This window comes from Artemia sp. Qi Xiang Cuo, chromosome 3 (genome assembly GCF_049724085.1).
Source record: "Artemia sp. Qi Xiang Cuo chromosome 3, ASM4972408v1, whole genome shotgun sequence".
Taxonomy (NCBI): domain Eukaryota; kingdom Metazoa; phylum Arthropoda; class Branchiopoda; order Anostraca; family Artemiidae; genus Artemia; species Artemia sp. Qi Xiang Cuo.
This window is the reverse complement of record NC_142796.1, coordinates 72,594,671-72,614,651: the sequence shown is the minus strand read 5'-3', so window position 1 is coordinate 72,614,651 and position 19,981 is coordinate 72,594,671. Positions and strand designations below refer to the sequence as shown.

Genomic DNA, 19,981 nt, shown 5'->3' with positions numbered 1-19,981 from the left:
TTTCATGTTGCAAATAAATTACCAAGATATATTGTTGTTATTGCTGAACAAGTGTTATTGTTATATTTTTTTTTTTCATGTTGAACAAATAGAGTTTTCATGTTGAATAAAAGAAAGAATTATTGTTTTGTTGTTCTTGTTATTGAATAACGTACTATGTAGTTCTAAGGCAAAATTTCTATTTATTCATTAGACAAGTATGGTTTACAGTTAGTTGTAGACCAATTATTCTCAATAGCAACAGTATATATCAATTTAAAACACCATTCAGATCGCTTCTGTGTGGATCGTCAATGTCAGATATTACGTTTAGAATGTTTATTAAAAAGTCAGAGATGTACGAAAAAGGAATTTTCAAAGAAATTGATGCTACTAGCAGACTCATAAAACCATTAATTATTGACTGAGTGTCAAAATTAATAGGAAAAAAAGTACTTTTGCATAGAACAAATTCAACTACACAGTTATTTCATAGCATCAAAAGGATCTTACAACATTTCACAGAATCGAGAGACTACTATTGCCATCTACCAACCTATAGCTATAGATGGCAGCACAGTCCCAGGTTTCACTCCGTTTAAGTTAGGTTAGGTTAGCTTATCATGAACCGCTCATGATAAGCTAACCTAACCTGACTTAAACATGGTACAAAGTCGACATGGGGGGATTTTCCGGAGAGTATGGTTAGGTTAGGTTAGATTCAGTTAGGTTAGATTAGGTTAGGTTAGGTTAGGTTAGGTTCGCCTACGTACGCGCGCGTACGTAAAATCCCAAGTTAAATCGCCGCCCATACTGACAAATAACCGTCTAGAGTCTGTATCACCAGAGTACACTTGCGCCGTATCATTTTAGTGTCAGGGTACTGTGCACAAATGGTAAAAAAACAACTACCTTAGCTTCTTGTTGAATTCTATTAATGACAAATCGATTGCAAGAGCCTCCAGCAGACGTACATTTCACTTACACCTGGGTCAACTACCCATGCCAGACTTTATGCTCGTGAACGATGTAAAATTGGGGTCGGCAATAATTCGTGCACACTCTAGAGGGTCAGTCACGACGTCGCAGCGAGATCTATTACGAACCCTTTCACACATTTTGCCAAATGCTGAATTTAGAATGAGCTTATATATTTCCTTCTCCACCTTTGAATTTGCCCTAGAGCGTTTATCGACAAAGGTGTCGATAAACGTTTTCAAATATGGTCGCTGATTGAACTGCAGGACCCTGTGTATTTTGGTGATTTTGAAACCATTGCTCACCATCCAGTGCCAAAGCACATGGTGAACAACGATATTCTCCTTAGGGTCCAAATCAGCAATCAGTTTCTGTTAGGAGGGAGTCCAGTGCATCCCCATCTCCTCAACTAATGATTGATTTTAGGGACTCAGCGATTCCCTGCTCACGGGCCGATTGATACAGGTAAAAACAAAATCTTTGACTGAGTCCTGACGCGCCAGCGGACTGTGACCGTCAACTTCAACGAACCATCCTTGTGACCCAGTGTCCTCGACGGTGGTAATGTCGGGGAACTCACAAGGATTCTCAAGCCATGGATAGTTCCCACACGGCAAAGAGTAGTGAGACATTGCCGAGGGATACAATGAGTTCATGTCCAAGAACACTGTATTTGATTTTGCACCAGTGCTGTTTTGTCCACTTAGATCAGTCGATAAGATGTGATCCCAATGAAAAACAAACCCACTTCCCATTAAATGCTCTACAATAAGGTGCTGGTATATGTTAGTGAGTATGCCTATTTCCCCCCTACTAATTTTTAAAATCAAATCCATCACTAAATGGGGTGTAGAAAAATAATAGCCTATATCTAACCCGAACTCTGAATGGATCTGGTCTGTGTTCTTGAAGACTATGTCCAGTAAATTATAAACATCACTGGACAGGGACATTCTTCGAGACGCCCACCTAATCTTACAAATCCCCCGAAGGTACACCTTCTTGACACTATCAACCTTATTGGCAGCACAGTTCCCGCTGGTCAGTGAATTGTAATACGATGCAATTGTATGTAATTTCATCTCGCTTAATCGTGCATCAGAGCAGTAATAATCATATGCGTATACACCTTTGCAGGTCAACAGATCATACATTTAACCGTCTGGAAAGTGCTGTTTAAGCAAGGGAAAGGTATCAAAATTGTCGCTCTTTTGCACTTGAATCAATTGACTCAATGCCTTGGGAAAAAAACTAAAAGAATCTAAAAACCTGATATTATTCCAGCGCGTATGACCATTATCCACTGCCTGCCATTTCAGTTCGAGAAGCAACAACTTCTCAGCCGATTTGGAGATAATGTTATAGGTAAATGAACTATTTACCCATGGACAATCTACTCCCCCTCCCTCCCTGTGCATACGTGCCAGTGCCGGTAAAATAAATTTTAAATCATAATTAGATTTGTGAATAAGAACAGGGTTAAAAAACTGTTGGCTAACATTTAAGTTACACTACTGATGCGCAACGTCTAGAAAATTTCTGTCCCCCGAGGATATTACCCGCCACAAATAACTTTTGTCTCCGACTTTCCCCCTCCCCCCTCTTTTCCCTTTAGCATTTGTCCCTTCCTCTAACCAATCCCATTGACCTACATAACCTATTTTTTTACCCTTGAGCGCGAAACTATCATCTGCGGACTGATCCCTTGGGTAATGTGTATTTCTAAAGCTAAATCTATCACCATTAGCTGTGCCACTTAGTTTAGTCAGTGTCTTGTCCATGCACTCGGGCCCCTCATCCAATTTTTCAAATATTTCTAACAACTGAATGGTGTTCGAATTATCTCGTTGTGCATGGACATAGGAAACTGCAATAGTCTGATGTTCTTTGACTCGGTTTGGAAATTGGAGGTCATTCACCTCCACCAGCTTAGCTTCACATTCTAAAGATATTTTGTTGCACTGGAGAAGGGTGTTCTGGAAATTTTTGAATCGTAGAATGGACCTATCCCCTTAAACCGTTTCCACTGTCTGGTAGCCGTGGCGTCTACAATGCTTCATATGATTTCGTAGCTTTAGTTCAGTCCAAAATCTAGAGAGGCATGTTGGACAGTAGAAACGGGCACTCTGTTTCTTACTCTCCCCCAGAACTCTACTGCTGTCGGTAATCAGATTAAAATGGCCAATTGAATTGGCAGGGTCACTAGAGGGTGCGTATAACAACCAAACCCAGTGTCTGACCAAATCCCCTGACGGGCCCCTTACAGGAAAGACCACCCCGTTCTTTTTAGAGCAAACCCCATCTTCAAATTCTGTTTCATACTGAACCACAGTAACGCCGATATTTAAGTGGGCATTAGACGTTTCAAAAATATCAACAGATCGAAGCGTTACTGGGTATTTCCCTTCTAAACATGAAAAATCTACAATGGGGAAATCGGACCCGTCCTTCACATGTATAGCCCAATTATCTAAATTCTTCTTGCTAGCGTCATCTGCTAGAGGCTGAAATGCTGATATAAGGAAAGTGTTTCGGAAACATATTTGACCTGTTTCAAAACAGATCTTCTGGACACCGCGACAACCTTCTAGATCTGGATTATATTTTAATTCAACTGCCCGTCCTCCCCCCTGCCCCCCTCTTAAAAAAAAAACTTTATTAAATTTAAAAAAATTAAAAAATAAAATTTAAAAAAAAAAAAAAAGAGACACACTACCATTTTATTTAAATTTCTCAAGATGCGTTATAATTTGATCGACCCAATCTGTGAAAGCACCCTCAAAATTTTCCAAATTCGAATAAACCAAACGCATCTCGGAATGTACATAATGATAATAAACTTCGCTTTTCCCCTCATTTAAATAGAACACTTTTAAAACAATAGAAACCTTAATTGATTCACTCCCCCACAATTGAATTTGGTTCTCCAGAAGTGCACGAATATTATCTACATAGGCATTCACAATTTCTATGGGGTCAAAAACAAATTTTCCCCCCATAAGTGAATTAAAAGTGTCTCCCAAAGACGCAGTGTAAACAACTATTGCATTTAAAATTCTGTTGGTCAATTGAAAATCGGGGAAGGGTGTACCCACCTCGCCCGCATGTATCTTAACCCCACCCCCAAGTTGTTAAACAAAATCTTGCAAACGTTCCACATCAGTTGGTTGAATTAGATTAGTGTAATAAGTGGGGGGCGGGTTACATGTTAATTACCGTGTAAAATAATCTAAAAGCTGCAAAGTATTTAGACTTAGCAAAGGTAAGTCTCTCTATTCAATTGTGCTACTATCTACATTAAAAAAATTTATTAAAAAAATCATCGATATTTTCAGGTATTTCATTAACGATACCTTGCCAAGACATTTCATTTTCACGATACTCCAAAGATGCATCTTCTTCCTCTTCTTCACTGGACGGTGAATATGGGACCAATGCAATCTATAAATGAAAAAATAGCTTATTTTCAAAGTGTTCAAATCATCCCTACTGCTTTTAAAATTTGAATAATTATTGCTTAATAACATATGTATAATTAAAGTGAAAGTTCCATATTAACGATAATCTAATATATGACATAGAAGACAGCAATTTGGTCTTTTATTTTAAAAGTGTTAAATTTTTTTTTTTTCGCGGCACTTTCCCGCAGCGCTTCTCGCAGCGCTTCCCGTGGTACTTCTCGGGCCCGCATCGCTTCCCGCAATGCTTCTCGGACCCACAGCGCTTCCTGTGGCGCTTCCCTGACCCGCAGCGCTTCTCGGTCCCATAGCATATCTTATATTAGTATAAGGTATTTACAGTCTAAAACATTGCATGACATAGAATACGGCAATTTGATATTGTTCAAACAATCTCTCCAAATAAAATTTCATATTAATACTCTTTATCTGCTCTGGGAAAAAAAAAAAAAAAACATGATTTGAAAAGGATAACCATCTCCTGTCATGATACACAACTCATTCCGAAATAAAGTCGTTTTTTAATAAATTTTTAGAAAAAATATTAACCTTTCGTTTATATCACGATAGAAATTACCTAACCTTACTTAGACCAGAATATAGTGCATTTTTTTTTGGCTTCACTAATCTAATTTAGCAAAAGGGTGAATGCATGCACTTGACATGATTCAAAGGGAGAACATTATATTTTCTTTGAGGAGAAAAAATCTTTCAATATCCCGCTGAGATATACTTTTACGCAGTGTTCGAAAATGGTGCATGTAGAAAAGGCCTATAAAAGTTGTAAGAAATTGATAGATATTTCCATGTGATAGGTAGGAAAAAAATGCTTACATTTGCAAAGTCCGAGGGCAGTATTTGAATGCCCGACGGCCCAGGTTGTGTGTATTGGAGGGCTGGCGGGGCGGCAGCGCTATGTTTTTGCGCAGCTGGGCCAGCAATGTCATGGGCTTGGGGAGTTGGAGCAGCGTGGCTCACCATCATGTGAGCAGTCATCCACTCTCTTTTTAGCTTTCTACATAACTGCATAGGGGCTGGCACGGATGGGGCTGCCACACCCTCTCTTGCTTTCTTAGCGGGTGGCGGTGACGGACATTCTTCATAATTGGCCTTAAAAAGAAGAGAAAAAAGTTAATATTGGAATAATTTGCCCCTTTTTACAGAAAGAAAGTTAGTATCCTCATCCCCCTAGCCATAATTTTGTCTAGAAAGCATTTATCACTAAGAAGCCCCCTCCTCCTAAACCCAAAAGCAAAGCAAAAAGTAAAATTTACGAGAAATGCTCCTATTTTTACCATGTTGAGAAAAAATTAAATATACAACTTGTGAGAAATCGAACCCTAAAAGCATAGAACTTATATTTTTACCATTTACAAACTAAATCCCTTCCCCCCTCTCCCCCATCTAAACCATGAGTACTTAAAATGAAAAACAAATACTATCTGAAACTGTTTATTATAAACAACACCTGATCCCACTTTCAATTTATAAGATTTACCCTCTAGCTAATTCGACTGTAAAAAAGTGTCTTTTTTTGAAACCTAAAAAAAGCTTAATCCTCTGGTTTCGTAGATAGCGGATGACCATTGACAGGATGCGATAATTAACCCATATTTAAATCTTTGCGGAACCTATAAAAGATAGGGTAACGACTTAAATGCAATCTGTATATTAATAGCTGACAGAAGTCAAATGTCACTTTAGATAGAAATAAAGAAAGAATAAATTTATCGAAAAAAAAAGAGAAATATTTCTATTAGCAAGAATTATACCTGTAAAAACAGAGTGGGGGTGGGTGGGGTGTTAGGTTTATGTAATAAAAAGAACATATTTTATGTTTCCTAGTGAGTATAAAGATTGCATGGTGGTTAGGTTTGTGGGGGGAGGGGGTACTTACCTAAATATACTAGAGGGTGACCAATGAAAATAATTTTATTTTGAAAATAAAAAATGAAAATGAACTTACATGGTAAATTGAAGTTGCCAAGGCTTCAAGTTAATCAATAACATTCATTGTTGTTTCCATTGTGCCACAATACTTTCTGGTAATTTAATCACAATACAAGCCTGTTATATATGAAATCTCGAGGGCGAATTGTAATGTAATGGTGAAAATCATATGTAAGAAGGTCTCTGATTGGCTGAGAAGGGGGATGTAACCAACTCGCTGATTGGCTGAGAAGGATGCATGTACTTCCGGTTTCCTATTCCAGGACACCTTGACATTCATCCCTAGCATGCACTTGTCCAAAACAACAATAATAAATAAATCCCTCAGGCCTAAAGATTAAAGAAACCATAATGTTTCTTAATTCTTCCTTCGTGAATCAATAATTTCCCCTAGCGATTATGTAAATCAATTTCTCAGGTTAGGCTAGCCAAACAACAATGAAGCCATGTTTGTTTCTTAATTCCCCCTTCGTAGATCAATAATTCCACTATCGATTAAGTAAATCAATATCTCAGGTTAGGCTAGCCAAACAACAATGAAGCCATGTTTGTTTCTTAATTCCCCCATTCGTGAACCAATAATTCCCCCATCGATTATGTAAATCACCCCTCTTGTCATTACACGTGGCCAAACAACAACAGATCGATTGACCTTGAAGGAAGAAAACCATAAACCTCGTGGTGGGCGTGAGAGTTTAAAAAAAAAGTGTCCGGATCGGGATTCGAAGGGGTATTGTGGGCGTGGGATCAATAGGAGCCATTCTACTTCTGTTCGTTTTAAGTTTTAATGTCGCTCCTTACTTTCAGTTTAAAAAACTTGTTTTTTTTTATTTAATATACATGAAACATCAGCACAACCTAATGGATATATCAAAATAATTCCTAATCGTAGTCCTTATACGAGAATGGCGCTTACAAGGACTTACGCGGATTTCAGAAACAATTCACTTTGTTTATGTCGTCCTTGTTTTTACTCAAATCCTGTAATCACTCCATGAGGAAACAAAGGAAAAAGATTGCACAATCAATGAGCTACTCCTTTTACAACACAGAAGCAAGAAAATTAAACAATTAAAGAAAACTAAATTATTTTCTTGAGAAACAATCTTTTCAAATAATCGGCCCATTGCAGTAATACACCATCGATAAATTTACAATCGGAATGTTTTACAATGAACTACTTCTTTAAAAACACAGAAATAATTGGCAACAAGAAAATACAAAGAGTTGACAAAGGACTTAAGTATGTTTTTTGAGAAACAATCCTTTTATTTAGATGTGACACGGCTTGGAGTTTTGGGCGTTTGCTATTTAATTCAAGCCCTTGGTGATTTTGCATAATCGATTTACGGTTTTTTACAATAAGTGAATTTCTCAAGATACAGGCGCAATGTCGTTTAAACTGTATGCAGCAATGTTGCTGCATAATAAAAATTGTTAAACTGATTATCCAAGACTTTCTTATTATAGCACTCTGCTAAATAGATTTTTGCCTAAGAATCTAAATGACTACATGGCTTTACGCCTGAAGATTAAATTTATTGATGTAAAACACAAAACTCTCTTATAATATCCATTGCAACGACCCATAGCCTCACTTCAAAATATTTTTCTGTAATTGCAGACAGCCGTAAGATTCTGACAGTCTGACATAAATACTCAGTAGTATTCTGCGAAATTAGATAAATTCAGTGTTACAAACTCATATGAAATTTCTTGGTGCTTCAAATGTTTCTAAACAGAATATTTTTCTCAACGTGTCTTATTTTTATTTGTTCCTTTTTTTAGGTATGAGATATCGGGCTGTTGGATTCCATAATATGAACGAGCACTCCAGCAGAAGTCATACAATTCTCACTGTGCATCTTATTGCTGAATCAAAGGTTCCCTTTTATTTTACTGGCTCTCTGAAGAGTCTTATTAACACATTTTTACTCTTCAGGAAAATTTTGAGTTTGAATACTAGTCATTGATTCATTCATTTAGATCGTTAATTTTCAGTGGCGTAGCTAAGACGGACAATGGGGACAGCAATCCCTGGGTGCAGATTTAAGGGGATGTTAGATTGAGTTTTCTTATTTATATTGTGATAATGACAGTTGGGGGGAGGGGGGAAAACTGATATTGTTCATGGGTACTGGAAACCCTAGCTACGTGTCTTCAAAATTGCTACTTCTTTGAAATTACCAGGTCAGACTGATTTTTTCCAATTTTTCTTTTTTTGGTTTTGCGTTACAAACACAAAGTTTGGATCATTTAAAATAAAAAAGCAATTGACAGTGAGAGATCCTTTTTTTTGTATTTTCATCGGAGCCCTTCTTCTTTTCCTGCGAACAATTTATTGTAAAAACAAATGCTTTCAGAATATGTACATTTTTACGATTGCTTGGTTATTACTTTCCCTTGCCACAAACTCCCTCTTGGTGGGGTTACTTCTTTTATGCTCTAGGGAAGCTACAAAAGCTATTGACTTTGCACTAATGATCCCCGTTCACTAGCAATGCGAGTGTCCAAGTGGTATTATCATTAGGATTTGTCGGATCTCTTTCAAAAACTGAGCGCAAATAAGGTTGAGGATCCATTTTCAACATCAACTTTTGGTAAGAAGAATGATATTCTTCAGGCAAAGGCAGAACAGAACAAACCCAAAAAGAAGTCATATGGATGAGTTTAATTGTTACTAAGAACCACATATTTTTAGGGGACTTCAAAAAATGCTGACCATTCATGAAAATAAAGATATATAGTAAAAACTCATCTATTTTTTTTTATTTAAAATGCAGAACGAACTTGACCGAAATTAATATTGAACCATCCCGTACTTTTGGATTTCCGGCAATAGTAGGTATGCCTTTGCCAATGGGTTTGAACAAGAAAATCTACAAAACTTAGCAAACAGTTCATGGGAACAAAGTAAATAGTTGTTCATATTATAGTAACCGAACTTTTGTAAATGGAGTATTTATATCAAAGTATATATCAAAGAAATTAAGTGTTTATGGTGAAACCAGATATGTAAATTCAAACTCAACAATTTTATTATCAAACGCCAATTTTATTATACACGGTCATCCCAATCAGTGGCAACCCTTGTCGCATTAAGATAAGGTACAAAATATATATACAATGTGTATGTATGTTATGTGTAGGCTGTATTAAAACATAAACACATTCATAGCCATCGTCGTATAAATTTATACGCAACTAAATAACAAATATTAACTAAATAATGAAACTCGAAATAACACAAGCAGAGGCAACCTAAAGCCTAATTTATTTAAAACTCTAACCTTCTAAATCTTACCTTTTCTAAAAAAGTACAAGTCTATGTGTGACTGAACAAAAAATGTTAAGTAAATAGTGACAATCGAAATAATATACACAGGGTCAAACTAAAACCTATAGTATTTAAAATTCTAACTTTTTGAAAAAAAAGATTCAAATAAAAAAATCAACATCGAATAAGAGAAATAATAAACTAAAAAAAAAATGAATATATACAATTATTGAAGAAGGAGCATAGCATTAAAAACCTTGGTGAACGAGGAAACAAAACTATCTGTATAACACTTATGTCGTGCTGTTGCCTGCTGAATTTTAGGAACCGGTTCAGCTACTTATCGCAAGAGCCGTTTGGGCGAAGAAAATATGCTCAGGGGGGAGTATTTCAAGAATTCGTGGATTTGCCAAAATATCAACAACAAACTTATATCACAATTCATCTGGGCGTGCCGAAAGAGTTGTAAGAGAAAATTTTTTTTTTAAGGGAGCAATAAGAGACTTTGGGAAATTTAGAAATTAGAGAAAGAGCTCGGTCTTAGATACGTTCCAGGCGGTCCTTCTGATCTGATGTAAGGCCATATTGGAGAAACAGGTAAAGATAGGATATCCTAGTTTGCCGGTTTTATCAACTCATGTGTCTGTTCTTCCTACTTCAGGTCACCTGTGAGATGTTTCCTAAAAGTTTGATGTCTGTGACGCCTTAACCTGAAACATTCTGTGGAGCAAGAGATGAGTTGTCCCTGAGAAAATCAAAAGTTAATACAAGTGATTTTTTGCGTTTGACGACCATTTTGTCCTCCCCTGCTTGGCATGACAAACCTACCATAATTCTATCTAAAACGCTTGAAACATTAATTATCGCTTGGCACTGATAAATCAATGAACTCCAAGTGATCCGACTCATCATTTGCCATAACATTAACCATAACGAAAAAATAGCGACCGTAAAATTGTTCCCTGGGGTATTCAACAGTATATTGGCTAAGGGTCAGAATAGACCAATTTATACTTAGCTTTTATGCTTCTATTTGAAAAGAGATTAAAAAACTAGCAACTATTCTTACCAAATGTGGATCAATATTAAAATTTTCCAATAGCTAGAGGTCAATCACAGTGCGGTTGACCCAGCGCTCTGGTCCGTCTGGCTGCTTTAAAATCTTATCAAGCGGAATTAATAAATATTGGCTTGTCGAACTTGTGGAATATTCCCAAATTATTGACGGTAAATTTTATACAGAATAAAAATCCCCCCCCCTGAGATGAAAATTTTAAATATCTTGCTAAAAATAGGTTGTTATCGTAATAGGACGGACACCAAAAAAATAATAGGCAGCTTCCTTTGTGGGAATAGGGGTTATGAAACTCTTTTTCTAATTTTTCAGATACTTCACTCAGTTTTACATTATGATTCAAAACACTTTGACTCTAAGAAAATTTGTTTAATTTATAAAACAAAAAGGTGAGAAACTGCCAAGAAAACTGGGGTCTTAATGGAAACTACACCAATAAAAGCAACAATTTAGTGAGAGTTATTACGAAGGTTTCAAGCCCCTATCTAAAAAAATAAAAATGTCAAATTTTGTTAAAATGATGGTTACGGATACGGTATTTTCCCAGGATAAGCGTATTGATCCAATGGTTCTAAACAATGCCTTATCCAGAGAGGTGTCACAAGGTTTGAACCATCTTCTCCCCTGGATACGGCCTTTTCTAGAATCCTTTGATGGATATACTCATCCCGTTGCTTTTGCAACAGATTTTTATGCGTTTTTTTAGTTTCTTTGTGCCCCCTTCCCCTCCGAACAAAAACTCTTTTTGCGGAGTGGCTCTAGAGGTTCAGGCAAGGACTCATCTGAACGGAAATTAAATATTTTAATACCCTTTTTAAGTAACAAAAGATATCATGCAAAAGTAAATTGAAGTTTTGTGTCGCTTTGCTGTATAAACACCAATAATTTCATATAATTTTATAATTTATATAATTATATTTCATTAATATATATAATTAATAATAAATTAATAATTAATAATGAAATGATAAGAGATATGTACTCAAAGTTAAAGCCGCGTCATGACAGGAGGAGGCCTTTTCTATAGCTTTGAAACATCGACTGGTGTGGTGTAGGGTTGCTTGCTTTCACCAGAACTGTTTAATCTATTCCTTACTGCTGGCATATCACTCTTCGACAACTCGTCAGGTGTCCTCATAGGGGGGATATATTCATTGATAAACTAGCTTATGCAGACGATGTAGACCAAATAAATGAGAGCCTCAGTAGTAACCAAGGTACTATTTCTGAGCCTTGTATACACCTTTTCAAAGAGATTCAGAGCTCCCTCATATTCCGGGCCAACCAGATATGTTTCTAGGCCAACCGGACCGGTTTCTGGTGGGTATAGTCTGGTTTGGTAGGTACAATCTGGTTAGGTGGGTATAATCTGGTTTGGTTCAAGTTTTTCTGACACAATTTACTGGATTTCTAATTCACGGTATACATGTCTTTTTTAGGGTAAATCCCGTATCAGAAAACCGGTGTGTCTTGTTTAGCTGCCGGTATACTGGTAGCTTTCCAAGGCATAGTCTACAGCCAGTCGTTATTTGGCAGTGTATAATGTCCTCAAACAGGTTTTTTTTCTGTTTTTGTTGTCAATTACAAAATGAATGTAGGTCATGAGTTCACATACACATTCTTAAAACTACACGTGATTAAACACGTTATAAAACTACGTGCTATTTGCTTATGTCCAGTTGGTACCATTCCAAACGAGTTTTTTTTTCTGACGCAATTTACCGGATTTCTAATTCACGGTATACATGACCGGCGCGTCTTGTTTAGCTGCCAATATAATCAATTATTTTATTTCAGTTTTTCTAAACCAGTATTGTCTATAATTTAATTTACGTAGACAATGAACGATATTAATTAATGTTTTGAATAATAGGAGTGTGAATGATTCTAATTAGTGATTGAATTGTATGACGGCGGAGAAAAAAAGGATTAAACTGATTAACAGTTAAGGTAACCCCGAAGGGGTTGTTAACTCAGGTAATTTGTTACTTGACCTAGCTTTACCTCTCCGATGTGGTCTGTATAATACACAAGTAACGTTCGAAAAGTATTTTCAATTTAAAATAGGATCTAACGTTCCCTTCGTTCCCCCATTTCTGAGGGCAGGGGAGGGGGAGAGGGAGTCAATTTTGGAGGTATAACAAGTACCATTCATTGCAATCGTAGCTCTATGTTGGCTCGTTTTAAATACTTCAGCTTGTCTATTCATTTGTGTTAAATAAAAATCTTGAATCTGGAAAAAGAAAAAATAAGTATTTAAACAAAATCTACGATCCTGACAATTAAGGAATAGTAGACTACACCCAGTGTTATTTGCTTGGGGGCCTTGTCTGTGTCTCTTCGAAATGGTTGTATCTCTTGAGGCTGTGTGTCTCCGTGGGATGTGTGTCTCTTTGTACTGTTTGTGTCTGTTTGGTCTGCTTTTGTGTCTCTGTGGATTGTTGGAGTTTGTTTGGTCTGTGTTTGTCTCTTTGGGCTGTGTATGTCTCTTTGGGCTGTGTGTGTTTCTTTGGTCTTTGTGCGTCTCTTCGGGCTGTGTGTCTCGTTGGACTGTTTGAGTATTTTTGATCTGTGTGTGTCTCTTTGGGCTGTGTGATTCTTTTTGGGGCTTCGTTTGTCTATTTGGGCTTGTGTCTCTTTGGGCTGTTTGTGTTTCTTTTGGCTATTTGTGTATGTTTTATCGATTTGAGTCATTTGGTTCTGTTTTTCTTTCTTTTGACTGTTTGTGTCTCTTAGTTGTCTTGTTTGTAACTTTTGTCTATATGTGTCTCTTTGTGGCGTTTGAATTATTTTGTCTGTATTTTTCTGTATTGGCGTGTTGTTTCTGTTTATGCGGTTTGTGTGTATCGTCGGGTGGTGTGTGTCTATTCGGGCTTTTTGTGTCTGTTTAGCCTGTGTGTGTGTGTCTCTTTGGGCTGTGTGTGTCTCTTTAGGTTGTGTGTCTCTTTGGGCAGTTTGAATCTTTATGGTCTCTGCCTGTGTCTCTTTTGGCTTTTTGTGTCGTTTTTTGCGTTGTGTGTAAATGTTTGATGTGTGCGTCTCTTTTGGCCGCGTGCATCTCTTTGAGCTGTATGTGCCTCTTGGGATGTTTGAGTCATTTTGGCCTGTGTGTGTTTCTTTTGGCTTCTTGTGTCTCTTAGAGGCCATGTGTGTCTCTTTGGGAAATGTGTGTCTCTTTGAGGTGTTTGAATATTTTTGGTATGTATGTGTCTGTATGGTCGTTTTTTGTCACTTTGTGGTAGTGTGGTTTGTCTAGTTGGGGGTTGTGTGTATATTCGGACAGTGTGTATGTATCTTTAGCCTGTGTGTGTCTCTTTGGGCGGTGTGTGTCTCTTTAGGCTGTGTGTCTCTTTGGGCAGTTTGAATCTTTATGGTCTGTGTGTGCCTATTTTGGCTGTTTGTGTCGTTTTGGGCTTTTTGGCTTTTTGTGTCGTTTGGGGCTTTGTGTGTCTCTTTTGGATGTGTGCATGTCTTTTGGCCGCGTGCATATCTTTTAGATGTATGTGTCTCTTTTGATGTTTGATTCTTTTTTTACTTTTTGTTTCTGGTGTTGCGGATTTTTTATGTTATTTGCGATTTGTGTCTCTTTGGGCAATGTGTGTCTCTTTGTGGTGTTTGATTCTTTTTGGTATGTATTTGTCAGTCTGGGCGTGGCTTGTCTCATTGGGCGGTGTGTGTGTGTGTTTTTTGGCGTTTTGTGTATCTTATGACTGTGTGTATGTCTATTAATCCTGTTTGTGTCTCTTTGGGCTGTGTGTCTCTTTAGGCTGTGTATCTTTGGGAAGTTTGAATCTTTATGGTCTGTGTGTTCCTCTTTTGGCTGTTTGTGTCGTTTTGGGCTTTTTTGCTTTTTGTGTCGTTTTTGGCTTTTTGTGTATGTGTTGGATGTGTTCGTCTGTTTGGGCTGCGTGCATCTCTTTGAGCTGTATGTTCCTCTTTGTATGTTTTATTCATTTTTGTTTATGCGTGTTTCTTTTGGCTGTTTGTGTCTCTTAGAGGCCACGTGTGTCTCTTTGGGCAATGTTTGTCTCTTTGGGGTGTTTGAATCTTTTTGGTATGTATGTGTGTGTATTGGCGTTTTTTTTCTCTTTTGGCTGCGTGTGTGTGTCTCTTTTGGCTTTGTGTGTCTCTTAGGACTGTGTATGTCTCTTTAGACTGTGTGTGTCTATTTGGGCTGTGTATGTCTCTTTAGGCTGTTTGTCTCTTTGGGCAGTTTGAATCTTTATGGTCTTTGTGTGCCTATTTTGGCTGTTTGTGTAGTTGTGGGCTGTGTGTCTCTCTGTTGGCTGTGAGAGTCTCTTTGTGCGATGTACGTCTCTTTGAACTGTATGTGTCTCTTTGGGCTGTGGGTGTTTCTTTGTGATGTGCGTGTCTCTTTAGGCTGTGTGTGTCTCGTTGGACTGTGTGTCTTTTTGGGGTGTCTGAGTCTTTTTGGTGTGTATGTGTCTCTTTGGGCTGTTTGAGTCTTTTAGGTCTGTGTTTATATACATACATACCAAAAAGATTCAAACACCCCAAAGAGACACACATTGCCCAAAGAGACACACATGGCCTCTAAGAGACACAAACAGCCAAAAAAAACACACACAGACAAAAATTACTAAAAAATCCAAAGATAAAAATACAGATAAAATATTTGCACGCGGCCAAATTAGACGAACAAATCAAAAATATAAAAAAACAGCCAAAAACGAAACAAACATAAAAAAATACAAAAACGACATAAACAGCAAAAAGAATCACATACAGACCATAAAGATTCAAACTTCACAAAGAGACACACAGCCTCAATAGACACAAACAGCTCAAAGATACAAAAAAAGGATAACTAGACATACACAAACTCCGATTGTAAAAAAACCTCCAAAAGAGACACAAACACACAGCCAAAAGAGACACGTAAATCCCAAAAAGATTAAAACATCCAAAAGAGACGCACATAGACCAAAGAGACACACATGGCCTCTAAGGGACACAAACAGTCAAACGAAAGACAAAGAGACAAAAATGACACAAACAGCAACAGAGACACACATAGACCAAATAGATGTACGCGGCCCAAAGAGACGCACAAATACAACAGAGACACGCAAAGCCCAAAACTACCTAAAAAGCCAAAAAAAACACACGAAGACCAAAAAGATTCAAACTGCCCAAAGAGACACACAGCCTAAAGAGACAGACACAGCCCAAAGAGACACACACACACAGTATAAAGATACACACACATCCCTAATATACACAAAAAGCCAAAATAGACACACATACAGCTAGAATAGACAAAAAACGCCCAAAGAGACACATATATACCAAAAGATTCGAATACTCAACAGCGACACATATAGCCAAAATTGATACAAATGAAATTTAAGAGACACAAACAGCCAAAAGAAAGACACACAGACCAAAATGATTCAAATACCTAAAAAAGACACACAATTCCATAGGACACATACATAGCCCAAATAGACATAAACCCAAAGATACCCAAGAAGCACAAAAAAGACTCAAACAACCCAAAGAGACTCACACAGATCAAAAAGACTCAAACAGTCCAACGAGACATACAGACCAAATAGATTCACACATCCCACAGAAACACACACAGCCCAAATAGAAACAGACAGCTCAAAGAGACACACACAGACCAAAAAGACTCAAACAGCCCAAAGAGACACACAAACATACCACCAAGACTCAAACAGCTCAAAGAGACATACAACTCAAGGAGACACACAAATCCACAATAGACACAAACATTTCGCAGAGACACAAATAGGGCCACCATACAAATAATGCTGATTGTAGTCTACTATTCATTAATTATCAGCATCGTACATTTTGTTTAAATAAGTATTTTTTCATTTTCCAGATTCCACATTTTTATTTAACACAAATAAATAGACAAGTTGAAGCATTAAAAACCGGTCGACAAAGAGCTACGATCGTAATGAATGGTACTTGTTATATCTCCAAAATTGACTCCCCCTCCCCCTCTCCTACCCTCTCATGGCTCTCCGACAGGGGGGCCTGAAGGGCATGGTAGATGCTTTGTTAAATTGACAATACGTTTCAAACGTTTCTTGTGTATTATACAGACCACATCGGAGAGGTAAAGCTAGGTCAAGTAACAAATTACCTGAGTTAACAACCCCTTCGGGGTTACCTTAACTGTTAATCAGTTTAATCCTTTTTTTCTCCACCGTCATACAATCCAATCACTAATTAGAATCATTCACACTCCTATTATTCAAAACATTAATTAATATCGTTCATTGTCTACGTAAGTTAAGTTATAGACAATACTGGTTTAGAAAAACTGGAATAAAATAATTGATTATATTGGCAGCTAAACAAGACGCGCCGGTCATGTATACCGTGAATTAGAAATCCGGTAAATTGCGTCAGAAAAAAAAACTCGTTTGGAATGGTACCAACTGGACATAAGCAAATAGCACGTAGTTTTATAACGTGTTTAATCACGTATAGTTTTAAGAATGTGTATGTGAACTCATGACCTACATTCATTGTGTAATTGACAACAAAAACAGAAAAAAAACCTGTTTGAGGACATTATACACTGCCAAATAACCGCTGGCTGTAGACTATGCCTTGGAAAGCTACCAGTATATCGGCAGCTAAACAAGACACACCGGTTTTCTGATACGGGATTTACCCTAAAAAATACATGTATACCGTGAATTAGAAATCCAGTAAATTGTGTCAGAAAAACTTGAACCAAACCAGATTATACCCACCTAACCAGATTGTACCTACCAAACCAGACCCTACCCACCAGAAACCGGTCCGGTTGGCCTAGAAACATATCTGGTTGGCCCGGAATGTGAGGGAGCTCTGAATCTCTTTGAAAAGGTGTATACAAGGCTCAGAAATAGTACCTTGGTTACTACTAACCTTGGGGATCTTCAGTCCCAGATCTTCAGAATGACCAGAATGACCATCAATTCCTCAAAGACGTAATCCATGCTCTAATCATAAAAGCCGGAAAACCCAGAAAGCTTAAGACTCCATCTCGGCGGTAACAAAATAGAATGGGTCAAAGAGTTCACCTAACTTGGAAGCCTATAACGTCCGATAACAACCAATCGAAAGATATTAAGATGCGCCTGGCACTTGCCAACTCTAGCTTTAAAGCCTTGATGTTGATCTGGAGGAACAAGAATTTTTCGACACTGCTGAAAACAAGACTCTTCAACACACTAATTATCCACACTGTTATTTACGCTTGTGAGTCATGAACCGTCAAAACAGATGACCAGCGTCGGCTCGCCCTATTCGAAACAAAGTCTCTTAGTCTTATTGCGGGAATTACTTACCTGAACAGGATCTCTAATAATAGGCTTTTTGAAAGCCTCAAGATCAACCACACCATACTTGAAAAAATAAAACTACAACAACTTAGGTGGCTTGGCCACATCCAGCGTATGTAAAATTCCCGTCTTCCGCAAATAGTCTTCAATGGTTGCGTGCATGGTTCTTGCCCCAGAGGTTGGCCCCGAAGAGATAGAAAGACAACTTCTCTACACTCAACCCGCAACTTCTACACCTGACTGAAGATAGATGCTCCTACAGACACCACATCAGTAACATAGGGAATGAAAAGACCTCAAACCAACCTTCGAGGATGAATGGGACTTAAGTCAGTAAGTCAATTAAATAAATATATATTAATATATATATATATATATATATATATATATATATATATATATATATATATATATATATATATATATATATATATATATATATATATATATATATATATATATATATATATATATATATATATATATATAATATATATATATATATATATATATATATATATATATATATATATATAATATATATATATATATATATATATATATATATATATATATATATATATATATATATATATATAAAAAAAAAAAAAAAATATATATATATATATATATATATATATATATATATATATATATATATATATATATATATATAGCGTTGTTGTTTTGTTGTTTGTTTTTTTTCTCGGTAAAAGGGTGCCTGAAGCCTAAAAAATTATAGTTTTAGGCCCAAAATATTTTAACAATTACTGAGCTTTCGGGCATTATAGGAAGAGAATAAGAGAGAGAAAGTTTTCCCTCTAATCTCCCTTAATTCTGAGGGACGTACCATCACTGTAACGCTTAAAGGTCGTACCTGACATTTGCCAGAGACAACTACCAAAAACCAATTGTTATTCGGTTAATCAAAGATGGATTACTAGGATAATGTGAAGCAGGAGGATTAAACTGGAATTAAGTATTAATTGCCGTGCTGATTACAGCTGAGCAAACACTTTTTGGCAATTATTCCAGAACCTTAAAAATGTCAAAAATGTTCTTAAATTATAGCAGCAATTAATGGATTAAGTCTGTAATATGGGCACTGCGAACTGAAAGCTCTCATCGCCTATTGGTTTTCGGTTTCAGGGTCTTATGGATTATTTTATAACCTTATATCTATTCTTTTAATTTAAAGAACTGTTGTCAAATACTGTTTGAATTGTATCTATTTTTTTGTTTGTTTTTTGTTAGTGTCAGATGGGATGTTGCAGGTCCACTTTTTACTAAGCGAATCGAATGAACTCTTATTTATAGCTGAGACCTTAACCCCTCTCTCTCTCTCTCTCTCTCTCTCTCTCTCTCTCTCTCTCTCTCTCGTCTCTCTCTCTCTGTCTTTCCCTTTGTGTCTCTTTTTTAATAGTTAGTGCGCAGATAATGTGCATTTCAGATCACTCTTCCCTTTTACAAGGGAAGAGAGAAGTTGTCTAGTTTTAGTGTTTGTTTGTGAAAATATGTCTTAAATTTTCTCATAGCAGAACTATTTTTATTGGAACATAGAAGAATACATTCACATGCTCACATACACACAGGGGATGGGAGGGAATTGGTAGTTCCATTAAAAAGATTTCTTTAGAATAGACACCATAATCTTGAGCTTGATGACACTAAAATCCTCTTCGATAACTCTGGCCTAATAAATAAGGCTCACACTAATAACGACCCATCATTAGTCGGGCCAATACTACTTCTAAATTGAAACCCTTGTAGCAGCTTACTAATTTGGGACCCAAAGTATCATAAAGCTGAGATAGCAGCCTGCTGATTCCATTGCCTTTTGAAAATCAACAAATAAAATATACACCATTAAAGGGTCTCCCTATAAATATGGAAGAGCAGCCATCGATACTTTCCTGCAAAAAAAAAAAAAAAA

General features: G+C 36.9%; 1 protein-coding gene across 1 annotated transcript in view; it reads left to right on the top strand.

Annotated features, from left to right (window-relative positions):
• Positions 1–19,981, top strand: part of LOC148954502 (kinesin-like protein KIF17) — a 186,284-nt gene that overhangs the window by 83,952 nt on the left and 82,351 nt on the right. Inside the window, exon 8 of the mRNA XM_089086301.1 lies at positions 8,154–8,248. Coding sequence (XP_088942427.1) covers positions 8,154–8,248 — 95 coding nt within the window. The remainder of the gene's footprint in view (positions 1–8,153; positions 8,249–19,981) is intronic.